Source organism: Onychostoma macrolepis, chromosome 12 (genome assembly GCF_012432095.1).
Source record: "Onychostoma macrolepis isolate SWU-2019 chromosome 12, ASM1243209v1, whole genome shotgun sequence".
NCBI lineage: Eukaryota > Metazoa > Chordata > Actinopteri > Cypriniformes > Cyprinidae > Onychostoma > Onychostoma macrolepis.
The window spans coordinates 30,146,843-30,162,341 of record NC_081166.1 but is presented as its reverse complement, the minus strand read 5'-3'; the positions used below and the strand labels follow the sequence as shown (position 1 = coordinate 30,162,341).

Genomic DNA, 15,499 nt, shown 5'->3' with positions numbered 1-15,499 from the left:
GTTTTATCAAATATAAGATCATAGAAAGTGTTAAATATATTATGGTTGACGGCAGCCATTGACCTCCATAGTATGGAAAAAATGTCTGGTTACCCACATTCTTCTAAAATTGTGTGTTTAATTGAAAAACACAAAAGAAAGAAAAACTCTTACAGGTTTGAAGTGACTTGAGGGTGAGTAGACTGACAAAATGTTTTTTTTTTGAGTGGACTATCCCTTTAATTAATTGTGTCGGTCTTTATGTTGTTTAATATGTTGTGAATGGATGAAAGAGTGCATATTTTACCTACCTTTATCATTTTAAATAAGTAGCCATAATTGGAAATGGTAAAGCACATACATTTCATAATAAGAGTCCCTGTGATTTTGGGCTTTTTTTGTTTGCTTGTTTCAAATAAAAGCCCCAGCACCGCATTATGCAAATAGTGTTTTTGTTTTGTTTCTCTGGTTATTAAAAAAATAGAGATGTTCCGAGCCGATCTCAAGTATCGGATCAAATGTGTGTGTTCAGCTGCCAGTAAAACTAAAAATAAGAAACGTGCAGAGGTGAGGTCTGTTTTAACATGTCACACTTTTGTAACAATCACTTGTCATTCATTTTTCATTTACTTTTATCAGACTATCTGAGACGTCCTTGCCATAACATGTTGCTATGAGCTGCGTCTTGATTCGGACTTGACTGACTGGCATTGTGACACCGCAAGATTCATGCTTTCTAACCATATCTCCACTTTACATTACAATTATTCTGCTTATAAAATACAAGAAGTTTATATCAGCAGTCCCATATTCATAATCATGACCAAAAAAGTCTGTTTACAACGTCTACAATTGTAACATGTTTACAAAGTCATTGGTAAACAATGACTTATGTTCCACAAAAGAAAGTTTTGAAATGACATGAGGGTGAGTAAATTATGACAGAATGTAATTTTTTTGGGTGAACTATCCTGTTAATGTTTTTATATTTATTATTATTGTTTTTTTGTTTTTTTTAATGAAATGATATTCTAAATAAGAAACTAAATCTGCCAGCAGGTGGCGGTAAATGTCTTTATGAGTCATTCATTTGATTTTATTCCTTCAAATGGCTGATTCATTCAGGGATGAAGCAAACGGCGCGGTTTATGAATGGGCCTTTGAATCATTGGTTCACAGAACTTCACACGATTCGCTCAAAACGTGGATTCATTCAGAAACTAAACACCGCTGTGTTGCTCGGAGAAATGCAACAAATCTGCTATGGCTATAAAGGTGATATGTTCTCTGCAAAATTGAGCAAAAACACATATTACTGTGTTTAAAATATAACTTATATATATATATATATAACTCGTGATATTCGGGACAAACAGCACTCGTGTAATACTGCTCTCCCTGCTCGGGTGATACCATAAATATGAAACAAAAACTCATACAGGGGCATTTTTTGCACCAATATCTTCAGTATCACAAAAAACCTGATCGGGACATCCCTATTAAAAAATAGTGTAATTTTTGTTTTCTCCTAGTTTCCCTTTATTTAAAAAAACAATTTTCATTTTCATTATGCCCCTAAAGTTTTTTTTACGTGCTTCCACATTTTTCAACTTGTCACGTGCACCATGGGAAAAAATAACTGTCAAGAGCTGTGTGGGTAGGGCTGTCAAAAAAATTAGAATTTCGAATATTTTTCGAATTTAATTCAAGGAATTATTATAATTATTATTATTAATTTTTTTTAGCTTATCCAGTTGAACCCATTAGATGCGGCGCTGCTCATTCAAAATATTGCAGAAAAAGAGAACATCAATTCGGAGATGATGTTGTTTACGTCAAAACTGAAACCAAGCCGTTCACACAGAATGAATATTTATTGCATTTTCTAGAGGGACATCTATCAGCGTTGCACTCACTTCTCGCACAAGAGAGACGCATGCTTAGAAAGCATGTAAAATTAATACAAGTTCAACTTTTAAAAAACACGTCTCGAGACTTTATAGTGGCTTTTCCCATCCCACTGCATCTCATGTTTGAAAATGAAAAAGTACTCTTTATGATTGCTTTTTGGTCCTTTGTATAAAACTATACATGCCATTTTGTTTCTAATTGTTTAAGCAACTTATGGTTTATAAACATTATGCACTTTTTTCAAAGATAGTTGTGTCATTTTATTGCTTTGAAGAAACCATTAGTAATATTTTGCTCAGTGCGCCCTCTTGTGGCCTCAAGAGAGAAGCAAAAGCTTTTTTCCCTCTTACTGAAATTATGCCTTTTAAATTAGAATATTGATAATATTTAAGTACAAAATTCAAATTTAGTTTTCAGCCATTTTGACAGCCCTAGTGTGTGGGGAGTATTTGTTTCAGATGGACAAGTCCGTACCTGCATCCTGTTATTATACTGCTCCAGGAGGGCAGGTATGACGGCGGCTGACACCATCACACTCGCTCTGTACGATGCTCCAGCGGCGGCCTGGAGGAGTTTGGCGCTGGGCCACACCAGCTTGAGGTCTGGCTCACAGAGATGGTGCTGACAGTCTGAAAGGACGAGACACACACCAGCTGTGATGAGCAGAACAAGCCTGGGCGGCACCGATATATGACTGTGTGTGCGCGTGAGGACATGACAGAGTTATGAGTCTGATCAGTCTTCCTTTGTCTGAGATAATTAACTAGGCAGCCAGGAATGATCATGAAAAGATGTGCTCAGTCATAATTTATTTTGCACGATCAGCTGTTTTAACCCTTTCTGTACCATTCTTGCTTTAAAGGCATAGTTCACTCAAAATTAAAACTTGGCTGTTAATTTACTCACCCTCAAGCCATCCAAGAAGCAGATGACTTTTTTCTTCAGTAGAACCGTAGAGAATATATATATTTTTTTCCCATGAAACCGTGATCCTGAGTGTTTTATAAAATGCAAGTCAGCAGCTACATGTTTTTAAGAATAAAAAAAGCATATCAAAATGAATCCCTGTGACTCCTGACGATATATTGAGGTCTTATGAAGCGAAACAATCAGTCTGTGCAAGAAACTGAAGATTATTCACAACAATATCACCTGTAATCCTGAACCTAAGTTAAACGTTCCGGAGTAATGTCAGGTTCGTGAAGTAATCATTCTTTTGAATTGGTTCTTTTTAGTGAACCAGATGAATCAGTTCACCAACTCAGACTGAATCGTCTGAATCAGTTCACGGCTCGAGCAGCACAGATCGACAAGTTACTCAATCAAAACTCTCTTTCAGACGCCTGACAGTCACTCTGACTCGAAATGAGCCAAAATAGCAGTGTATCTCATCCTGTGATGAACGAACTGATTCAGTGCTTCAGTTCCTCCAGCAGTCACTGAACTGAGGAAACAGTTCGACTCGGACCGAAGACTGATTTTTATGGTTACTCATGGTTCATGTAAAAATATGAGCTGATAAAGACTAGTTTATTTACTTTACATGCTTTAGACATGTAAAACATATGCATTTCATATTGGGTGCTTTAATAATATAATTGCTTATAAGTGACGACATAGCGTAAACAAACTGGTGAATCAGTTAATTGAAACAAACTGTCCGAAAGAACCAGTTCACGGAAAAGAATTGCTTGAAGCTCTGGATTACAGGTAATAATGTTGTAAATAATGTTCAGTTTCTTGCACAGAGTGATCATTTTGCTTCATAAGACCTCAATATATCGTCAGGAGCCACAGGGATTCTTTTTGTTTTTGCTTGTGTTGCTTTTTTTGACTCTTAAAGTGACTATAGCTGCTGATTTGCATTTTATGAGTCACTAAGTAGTACGGTTTCAGTTCAAAATCCTCTTTACGGTCCTATAGGGCTGGGAAAATATGTCGATGCATCGCAAATCGAGAAATGATTCGATTCTGTGTTTTGAGCTTAGCTTTTAACAGCAGATGGCACTACATGCTTTAGAAACAGCCGTACTCTACTTGTTTCCAAAGCCTTACACACACTGAATCTAAAATAATCATTCATAAAATTCAAAAAGGTTGAAGTTAATTACAAGGGTGTTCACAGTGGGCTGTGTTTACATTAATCTCGCGTCAAAAAAGCATTCTGAGCCGAGGTGAAATTACATAACCGAACGCACAAGCGCTCTTCTTCATGAGCATTTGAGTGTGCGGATAAAAACTAGAGTAGAGCGCCATCTGCTGTTAAAATCTGAGCTCAGAATCGATTCCAGAGAGAATCACGATGCATCTGAAGATCTCGATCCATGAATCGAATCTGCATCATTTTATCATCTCAGCCCTACTGTTCTACTGAGGAAAAAACCCATCTACATCTAGGGTATCCTGAGGGTGAGTAAATTAACAGCAAAATGTCATTTTTGGGTGAATGATCCCTTTAAAGCTATGTAACTACTAAGAGGACATCTATACTCATCTATACCTTTAAGGACGAGGTTTAGAAACACCTGCAGCACATCCTCCGAGTCTGAATTGAGAACAGAACGAGAAAGACTGGACACCAGTGCGCTGAGAGCCGACAGACCGGCTGATTCCACCCTCTCACTGGCCGTCTGGAACACCTGGAACACCATCATTAATGACAACATAAATGTTAAAAAGAGCCTAAAAAAAAAAAAAATCACGCCTACAAATTTAATGCATGTTGACTGAAGTGCGCACACAAAAAGCTGCTTGTCACACATGCTTGAATGGTCAAATGTACACAAAGTTATGTCCAAGTGCCCATCTTTATGAGTATTCACAAACACAGAACAGGAGAAAATTAGATGTGTATCAATATTGAATCCATGCACTCTTAAAGTGACAGCAGCCTAATATAGCTGCTGCTGTCTGTGTCTCTACAGCAACCAGCAAACGAAGAGTTCAGATGCAAAAGCCTCTAAGTACGTCTGACATTTTTCTTTAAAATTAGCATTTCTTTCTGGCTACTATGTATAGGTTTCTGTGTAAGTACTGGTACTTCTGAATAGGTTGAGGCTGGGATTTAGCGCATTTGAAGTGAAAGTACTTGATGAACATACTATGTGTGGTGTGCATTCACTTAGTATTGTTATCTCATTTTTGACCAAGATGGCTTTTAGAGGCTTTGCATTGGAGCTCTTCAAATGTAGTTTGTGTATTTTTGCAACTTTGAAGCCCCTTACAGTCACATGTAGGGATGTAACGAAGAACCGATGGCTAATGAAGAAGCCGGTTGAAAATCGATTAAAATGTGACGATTCAAATCGGTTGAGATGCCAAACAAATCAGGAGTTTATATGAATGCATCTCTGATGCTGAACTGACTGACTTTAGAAATGTTTACGTGGTATTTTCTTTTCATCTCGCCTCTGAACGATGCAAGTAGAGTTCATGAGCGCAGCTCTGCTTTGTTTACAGCGGTAAACACGGTATCATTGCTGTTCATAAGCGCCACCTGCTGGTAGAGAGTGAACCTGCATCTCATTCAGCTCGTCTGCTGCTTCCTTCAGATGCATTTTAAGTAGCATAGTTTCACAAAACTCAAGTCAGACCATTCTGTTAATGTTGAAATGATGCAGTCTAATTTAGATTAAAAACTGCTCATGCTGCATGTACGCTGCATCTTTGTTTGGATCATGATTATAATGCAGTGGTTGCCTCTCATTTTAAATGGAAAGAGCTCAGTCGAAGCCTTAGTTTGGGAATATGAAGAGATTTATTTTATTTGTGTAACTTATTTGATTTGGGGTTTGTTTTAAAATTTCAGTTTAGTTTTGTTATATTTCAATTTCACAAAGAAACATGCAGCAATAGCCTAATAAAAGGACTCCTCCTCATTTACTGTATAATGTCTTCAATCTCATTTTGTTAAAAATGATCGTGAGAAAATCGAATAGTGAAACCAAAAGGGTGGGTGGGGAGGGTGAGTAGATGACAGAATTCTCATTTGTGAGTGAACTATCCCTTTAAGGCAGCTTTTTAAAATTATTTATAGCAATTATTGATTTGTCTGCACTGGCACTATTGGATGAGAACAAAACAGCTTGTCTTTTGTAGAGCTGCCTTTGAATAATTATTTCATAATTGATGAGATTTTGAACTCAATTGAACTGAATCAACATTGAACTAAACTAAGCTTAATTAAACTAAAATCTACTGTAGAGCTGCTTCATAGCTGAATTGAATTTATTTCATTATTGATTTACTCTGCAACATGTGACACTGTAACTGAACTGAATCAACATTGATCTGAACTGAGCTGAGCTGAATAATGACACTACTGTCTTCATTAGAGCTGCTTTACAGCTGCGTTTTGTCCAATCTGGCCTCTCGATCTACAATGACTCTTCTGGTTTACACTCGAATCATTAACTCAAAATCTTGGCATTAAGTGCAGTACAGAGCAAACCGATATGATCCTGAGTCCATTGTTTAATGCCGATCTCTTACCTCCCTCCGTATTGAGCTCCAAAGGCCTGGAAGGAACTCTGCCAGCTCTTTATGGCTATATGTCAGACCGCAGGCAGCCTACAACACAGAAGAACATTTGGGGTTTATTTTTTAGCACACTAAGCCATGTTTGTTTATTTTATTTTTTTTTAGAAGACATTTTCAGCCAGAGAAACAGCAAAGCATGGCAAAAAGCAGTCATGGGGTTGATTCCCAGGCTATGCATGAATGAATAAAATGTGTAGCTTGAATGCTGTGTAAACCGCTTTGGATAAAAGCATCTGCCAAATATAAAATCTATATTAGTGGTTCTCAGAGGTCTGCTATCTCAGCAGGGCTGAAAAATAATGCTAAATGCAAATAATAAAACTATATAATTACTCATAGTACTGCTGTAATAGATTTACGTTATTTATTTAAATAAACAAAATAGAAAAATGGAAGGAGAAAAAGCTTCCCATGCCTATACATAAAAAGCACGAATTTTCTATCACTGAGATGCTACTACAATTGTTATTAATATTTTTAATTAATTTTTTATTCTTATATTTTCATTATAAGTTTAAGGTTTTAGTCATTTTTACTAGGTATTGTTTTTTAAATGCCTATATACTTTTAATTCATTTTTTATTTCAGTTTTAGTTATTTTAGTAAACTAAATGAAAATAAAAAATGTTGCCTTGGCAACAAGCTGCAATAAAATAGTTTAATGTCGATTTTATTTCAAGTCATTCAAATAACTATGGTTTTTGTTTTAGTTACCTATAATAACCCTGGTTGGCACAAATTCAAGCCAGTCAAATGAGGAAGATGGAAAGGAAATATGCAAAGGTTGGGTCAAAAGTTAATGATAATATCAATTTCAACGTCTGACTATGTTGCTATTTTTTGTCACTGTGCTGGGTCTTTACTTGATGACCAGTGTAAAACCTGAATCCTGAAGCACTGATCTAGTAAGACTAGAGTCTGCATTGCAGCTGTACCAGTGTCTGCAGCGAGTCCACTTTGGCGCTCTGAATATCTGAGTCCAGCTTCTCAATGATTAATGGTAGCAGAAACTGTCAAAGGAAAGAATACAAAACACAATAAACCAAAGGTTCATTCACTGAACTGTTTCTAGAATGTTCAGTCTATTGATACACAGTATAATGCCAAACAAAGTCTTATTGAGCTTTAAGAGATTGAAATAGGTTCCGGTCCCCAGTGGGTCCTCCTACCTCAGCAAACTGGGACGTCCCTGTAAGAGCAGCCCGCAGAGAAAGAACAAGCTCTTCTTGTGTGATCCCATGAGGATCATTAGGTGGCTGAGCACAGACAGAGAAACAAAAATATGAGCCCATGTCTATCAAGTATGTAGTATGGATAGCACTACTGTTCAAATGTTTAGGGTCAGTATTTTTGTTACATTATCCCTTTTATTTAGCAAGGATGCATTAAATTGATAAAAAGTGACAGTCAAGACATTTATAATGTTCCAAAAGGATCTATTTCATATAAATGCTGTTCTTTTGAACTTGCTATTCATCTGTGAATCATCTGTGAACAGTTTTCAACATTGATAATAATCAGAAATGTTTGTTGAGCAGCAAATCAGCATATTAGAATGATTTCTGAAGATCATGTGACACTGAAGACTGGAGTAATGATGCTGAAAATACAGATTTGATCACATAAATAAATTACATTTTAACAGATACTCTGGCTGTTTAAAATTGTAATAATATTTAATAATTTTTACTGTATTTTTGATCAAATAAATGCATCTCTGATGAGCAGAAGAGACTTTTCAAAAATTTTACTGAGCCCAACATCTAAATGGTATGAAATTTCAACAGTAATCATATTTCATGAATTTTAGGGTACAACGAGGAAAGCGTCTGCTCAAATACAAACATGTTAGACAGAAGTACTTACAGGGCTAAAGTCTATGGGGAAATAACAGGACGTCACTTCAAAAAGCTCCTCTACAAATTTACCTGAAAAGAAAAATGGAGACACTTGAATCATTGAACAAACAACTTCCAGTTCACAACACGTCAAATAAACATCATAACTTTTTGTAAAAATTAAATAAATAATTATATACAATAAATACTATATATATATATATATATATATATATATATATATATATATATATATATATATATATATATATATATATATATATATATATATATAATAAATACAAATATATAATAAATACAAATATATATATATATATATATATATATATATATATATATATATATATTTGTATTTATTATATATATATATATATATATATATATATATATATATATATATATATATAATTTAAATACTTCATTAGATAAACATTTTACTACACATTATATACATTTGTCATATCAACACTAACCGAGATCATAACCCCTGTGAATGATGTTCCTGGCCACCTGGAAGGCCAGCAAGAGGTTGCGTGGATCTCGTTCTCCATCTACTGACTGCACAAATCCAAATACGAAGTCTGCACCCAAACCCTTGAGCTCTGTGGATCAAGAATGTTTCGTGAATGCAAAGGCATTAATATAAAGGTGAAAAAAAAAAAGATTCCCAGCGTTCCTTACCCTCTTCTCTGGACTCCATTAGACTGATAAGGATGTTGTAAACGCATGATCGCTCAGCCAGCATCAAGGACTGTTGCAGAAAAATAAGTGAGAAGAAAAATGGTTTGAACATGAATATGTACTGAACATGTCAAACTGCATGATTCAAGTACACTATCTAACTAATGAAACACTATTTAGTTAGCTAATGGTTTGTTAATAAAAGTGTGATATTATTAAAATCATCAATGTGTTAACATATGGTTTTAAAGATTTAATGGAGTTTTTTTAAAATAAAAAAATAATGCTATTTTTATATAATATATTATGACAAATCATTGGCTAAAGTTACTGTACATTGCTGTTTAAGAGTTTGGGGTTGGTAAGATTTTTTAAATGTTAAATGCTTAAATTAAATGGTCAAAAAGGCTGAATTTGTTTGCTCAAAATTGCTCAAATTTACTACAATAACTGTTTTCTATGTAAATCTGTTCTTGCTGCTTCATATTTTTGCGGAAACTGTGACATTTTATTTTTTCAGTATTCACAGATGAACAGAAAGTTCAAAAGAACAGCATTTATCTGAAATAAAAAAACTTTTGTAACTTTATGTCTTTACTGTCATTTCTGACCAACTTAATGCATCCTTGCTAAATAAAAGCATTCACCTGAACATGAACATCCTGGAAGATGGATCTCAAAATGGACACAGCTGAACCAGGAGGCAGAACTGAGCATTTTGTCTGAAAGAAACCAAAGACAAAAGACAAAAAATAAGTACCATCAAGGTGACCATGACAATAACAGATCAGCCTCATTTAAACGCAAAAGTGCTCAGACTTACCAAAGCCTTGAGCCCCTGAAGAACATGTGGTGTGATCACATAGTGATCCTTCAGTCTGTTCTCATAGAAAGCTATCAGAACCTCCACTAGAAACAAAACAAGCTTGCATGAGTCTTTGCAATCCAATCACAGAATGTCATTTAGACCTCCATCTATGACAGACTGTCAGTACAGCGCTGAATCTGCTGATGGCTTTAATTCAAAGAAAAACTACTCGAAACAACTAAAGGTATTCACCAGGAACGGAGCGGGAACTTCTTACCTTCTCTCTCAGATAGACTGCTATAGCATTCCTGCAGGACCTGAGACAGGAGCTGAACTCCTCGGCCACGAGTCTGAGGCTGAGAGCTGGTCAGACTCAACCTGCACGGAGGACACAAAATTAACAAGGTTCACAATGGACTTTTCAGACTGACCGCTGTCTAAAACATACAGCACATGCAGCTAGGGCTGGGTATCGGTTCTGATGTCCCGATTCAATGCTGATTCGCAAGCTCACGATTCTTGGATTTTTCTGATTACATTAAGTGGATATAGTTTTAATACAAATGGTGAATTAATAAAAAGAAATTAAGAGCCACAGACCTGTATTTTAAACCTATTCTTTTTGTACAGGGTCCTAATTTTTAAACAATAGGGCCCTATAAAATGTTTTGCTTAATTTTTCTGGTAATCAAATTAAGGTATTAAACATTAATTTAATTTATACTAATCAAATGAAAATTAAACTTGTATTTTTGGCAAACAAAGTGCTGCACAACAGAGGTTTACTGTTAAAATTAAAAAGAAAACAAATGTGATTATTATAGGGGTGCTCCGATCAGGATTTTTGAGGCCGATCACAGAAAGCAGTATCTGCCGATACCGATCTTTTTACAGCCTTCTTTTTATTATGTAGAATTATTTATAGTGATACTCCAATCAGGATTTTTAGACATTTATTCAGGGATTGAATTTCATTTTTGAGAATGAATTCCCCTCTTAGGTGACTCTTGTGAGAGGGGACTTTTTAATTTGAGGGGTGGAGGGGGCATTTTTCAAAAATATATATTTATCTCACCTAAATGTTTGATCATGCAGTGCATTTTTGTTTTTACAATCGTGCAATAGCTTACACACAGCACAAGCCTGATTTTGTGAGCTGTATATGAGGTGGCCTTTCATGTCAGGTTCACACATAGGCCAGCATGTATGCAGTCCATGGTACGCAAGCGGTGCAGAAGCAGCACTGACTCATTGTGCTTTCACACAGCAGTCTGCAACTGATCTGTGGCTGTATATCACAAACACAACATTTACCCATTATTTTGATTTCAAAACAAAACATTGTCACTGAAAATGCTTTTTCAGCATTGTGATTTTTTTTTTTTTACACAGTACAGTAATACAATCTTTCATAGACGTGTTTAAACACAATAAATATAAGCAAAGCAACACATTATTCAATGCTTTTTACTTTTGCATTAACTTCTAGATTTATATATTAAGTTGCTCAAGTGGCAAACCATTAAAACTACTTTTCTTATGCTATCACAGACTTACCATTGACAGAAACAGTCAGCTCTACTGCCTTTCCTTTTGCATTTAAATCTTTATTACAAGCAATCCTGCGGTTCATAAAGAACTTTGTTTTTCTACCTCCACGAGTGTCATCTATTATTGCCTTGTTTATCTAAAAGTGCTCTTTCCCTTTAAACCTAGCCAAAAAGCCTTGACTGTGAAACACAGTAGACTTTAATTATATGCATTTATGGTGTTATTACTTCATTTTCGTGTCAATCCATGTTTATATTTACTGCAATCAATGTGCTGTCACTTTAATTCGGCGCGTGCAGTGGAAACGATCTCTGCACTGCTGCAGACTATCTATGAGCTCACGGTCTCCAGAAGAGCGCACAAGCGCTGAATGGTTTAAACACTGGCAAGAATTAAAAAGCCTTGACTGTGTAAGTGACAGTTCCTGTGTCAACTGCTCAGCGTGCAGCTCGCTTAATGCAGACGCGATTTGATTTGAAGCCGTTTGCGAATTTTAAGAGAGAAAGAAAGAGCGCGCGCGCGGTGATTCACTCTCATGCTGTTTGTGAAATTACGTCTCACATAAGGTTTTCAAATTACTTTATTAATTATTTAATGAAGAAATATGAATTGTACCTCACCTTATAATTATTTCACCCGTGCTGGAGAAAGACTGAGAGGGTGCACTGCATGTCGTGCCAAATCTCTCACAGCAGGCCTTTTTAGAGACCACCGATCAAACATCCCCAAGCGATTATCGGCCGATAGTGATCGGAAGCCGATCAATCGGAGCACCCCTAATTATTCTTTTAAAAATAAAGTTTTATTAATATTTAGTAGTAGTAGTATTGTTGTCACATTGAGTCTTAAGACTGCACAATAGTAATATAGTTCTGTCACAGTTTCTTCAAGTTAAATGAGACTTTTATTTTGGCGGGTTGCCGTGAAGTGCTGTGTATGTGATATGACAGTAGTTTTCTCAAATTAAACGGTAAAATGCTAATGAAGATGATATTTGTGTGTTCATATCGTCATATAGAGAGACGGCAGAAGCTGAAAACACCGCGAGCGTCGTCCATGCTTTAGTATGTGTGTAGTAAACAAAAAGTGCATTGCGCCATCCACTATTTATTCACTGCGGAAATCACGGCGCCTATGCGTGATGTCAAATGCTTCCGCAGATTTCTAATATTATTATAGCATTTCATCTGAGCATTGCATATCACGCATATTGCGTTGTTCTTGTCAGCAGTATCTCCGCCATGATAAGCACTGAATGAATGACAGGCTTTAAATAAGAGAGTGACATCTAGTGGAGAAGAAAAAACACCATTAATCGGAAAATCCATTTTTTTGCCCAGCCCTACATGCAGCACATCACTTATATTACTATGACTACTAATGTATTTGTACTTTTATGATACGTTTGAATGCTAGAGTCAAGCAGGAGGAAAGTGACAACAAATTCAGCTCAAACAGAATAATATAGAAAGCTTTACCCCAATGCTTCGACCAGCTGGAGAACTGTGAATTGTCCAGTCTTGACACCTTAAAAGAGACATAAACTCATGTTTAACCCTGTAAAGCCTGACATATGAAAAACTAGTCAGAACAAAAAAAAATTCAAGGCACAATTTATTAAAACTTTAGGCAAAATATTAAAAAAATAAAATAGCAACATTGCATATGCTTTATATTTCATATCATATCTGATACGTCACGCTTTTACGGTTCATATTGTTGGATATAGTGAGAATACCCTAGTAAAAAAGTAATATATTTAAAATACATTTATTTCATACTAAGTATAGTTCAAATCTATTAACATATTTACTGGATAATAGCTCAAGACTTTCTTATATAATAATTATAATTAAACTTTCTTTGGATTACTACTTGTGTAGTGTGTGCAATGCACATTTCTTAATTTTAAGCCTAAAATGTGTTTTAATATCATTATTGATGAGGATTGTATGATCTTTGAATAATATCAGTCTTTAAATGCAAGATATTTAAAGTGTACCTGAAGTATACAAGCAATAGTTTCACTTTAGCACAATCAAATATAATTCAGTATATTTTTATTTGGACTTCAACACTACTTTATCACAATTAAAGTGCATTAAGTACAAAATTAGTCGATCCAATTTAGCAGACTTTAAGTATACCAGTTAAGTACACTAAAAGTACAACTGCAGCGTACTACTTTTATTAAGTACATAAATATGCAAATGTATTTGTAGTATACTTAGCATGAAATAAATGCATTTCAAATACATTTTAGTATATTTATTTTTCACTAGGGTATGGAGCTCATAAAACAGCTCATGTTTAGGCCCAAAATGAGCAAAAATAAAATTTGCTGATATGTATATGGCCGGAAAGTAAGATGAAATTTTGACAGCTTGTAAAATGATATTAGTTCTTACTCAATAATTTGCCTTTGTAAGAAGATATTTAAACGCTTAATTTTATGATGAAAACAATGCAATGATGACGGAGATGAACAAATAAGAGATCATATTTGAGACTCGCTGATTTTTCTAAAAAGTGAAGCTTGGATAATCAAGTAAAAAAAGAAGTTGCTTCAATACAAAAGTTATTCTCATATTTATCTTACTAAAGATTTCACAGCATGTGAACTAAAAGCTGAAGGCAGACGTTTGTACAGTTATACTAAACGTGTTTACACTTGCTAAACAAGTATGAACTATCAATCAGACGACAGAAGAGATGTTAGAAGCCTTAAAAATTGAAGTAGCGTTATCAGATATGACTGTGTGGACTTTCTAGGGTTAAAGCGGAGACTTGAGTCCACAGTCAGCTTCAGTCAGAAGGGGCTCCGCTAGCAGCTTAGCAAAACAATAACACACGACTTTAATAAAGAAAACGACGCCATGGCAGCTCCTGGTTTGGGTGTTATATGAAGCAAAAACACAAAGTAAGACTAAGGAAGGTTTTATCTGCGTGCTGAGCTCTGTTAGCAGCCGCAGCGCGCGAGTGATACAGGATGTGGCGGTTAGCATCTCTCGCGGCTTTTCTGACAGCCTTCATTATTAAGAGTCAGCGCCCAAACCGGCAAGAAACGGCAAAGACGAGAGACACCGATGAATGAGATACCTGTAACTGTTTCTGCGGCCTTGCTATCAACCTGTCCAGACACGAATTCTTCTACTAAACCCAGCAGCACGCCGTGATCCGCGTCCATCCTGAAGAGCAGCAGCCAGCGTCACACTCCACCGCGCATGCGCACAACAGCTGCGGCGACCGCGGAGGGACTTCTGTTGTAGCTCACATAACAGTGCAGAGATCGTTTGCGATAAATAAATAAAAAAAAAAATATATATATATATATATATATAGATTAATAATACAGGAATATACATTTAAAAGAAACAAAACATTTTTGACAAACTTCAGAATTGTTATTGTTTTCAAAACGTGTATGTATGCATATATATATATATATATATATATATATATATATATATATATATATAGGTTCTACATTTATTTATTTTTTCAATCTGCCATGTTTATTTATTTTGCTTTAATTATAGGCCTATAATTAGTTAGTGTCATCATTGTTCATTGTTATCAGTTTCAAAGTACGTCTTAAGGTTGACTTGTGAATCTTCCTAAAACTATTAAAATATTAATAAAGTAATTTTTTTTTCATAAATGTGTGGGTTTTGTAAATAAAGTAAAATATCGTAAGTTTCTAGACCTACATTTTTTTTTTTTCAATCTGCAATCTATTTATTTTTATTTATTTATTTAGTTAGATAGTGTTATCATTGAATGGGTTTCAAAGTAGCCTTAAGGTTCTACATTTATTTATTTAAATCTGCCTTGTTTATTTATTTTTATTGATTTATTTAGTTTCAAAGGGTCTCAAAGTAGCCTTCGTCTTAAATGTTGACTTGTAAACTTAGCTAAAACAATTAAAATATTAATTACGTATTTTTTTATTTCATAAAAGTGTGGGTTTTGTACACAAAGTAAAATATCGTAAGTTTCTAGGCCTACATTTTTTTTTTCAATCTGCAATCTATTTATTTTTATTTATTTATTTAGTTAGATAGTGTTATCATTGAATGGGTTTCAAAGTAGCCTACGTCTTAAGGTTGACTTGTGAATTTTACTAAAACAATTAAAATATGAATTACGTCATTTTGTTTTCAGAAAAGTG

At 35.0% G+C, this 15,499-nt stretch overlaps 1 protein-coding gene across 1 annotated transcript in view; it reads right to left on the bottom strand.

Annotated features, from left to right (window-relative positions):
- mms19 (MMS19 homolog, cytosolic iron-sulfur assembly component) overlaps positions 1-14,583 on the bottom strand; it is a 28,195-nt gene extending 13,612 nt beyond the window's left edge. Inside the window, exons 1-13 of the mRNA XM_058793502.1 lie at positions 14,428-14,583; positions 12,807-12,855; positions 10,055-10,155; positions 9,793-9,878; positions 9,617-9,691; positions 8,970-9,039; positions 8,762-8,890; positions 8,296-8,357; positions 7,599-7,685; positions 7,365-7,439; positions 6,382-6,459; positions 4,391-4,529; positions 2,365-2,519 (exon numbers count right to left, since the gene is read on the bottom strand). Coding sequence (XP_058649485.1) covers positions 2,365-2,519; positions 4,391-4,529; positions 6,382-6,459; positions 7,365-7,439; positions 7,599-7,685; positions 8,296-8,357; positions 8,762-8,890; positions 8,970-9,039; positions 9,617-9,691; positions 9,793-9,878; positions 10,055-10,155; positions 12,807-12,855; positions 14,428-14,515 — 1,194 coding nt within the window. The 5' untranslated portion in view covers positions 14,516-14,583. The remainder of the gene's footprint in view (positions 1-2,364; positions 2,520-4,390; positions 4,530-6,381; positions 6,460-7,364; positions 7,440-7,598; positions 7,686-8,295; positions 8,358-8,761; positions 8,891-8,969; positions 9,040-9,616; positions 9,692-9,792; positions 9,879-10,054; positions 10,156-12,806; positions 12,856-14,427) is intronic.
- Between the last annotated feature and the right edge of the window lie 916 nt (positions 14,584-15,499).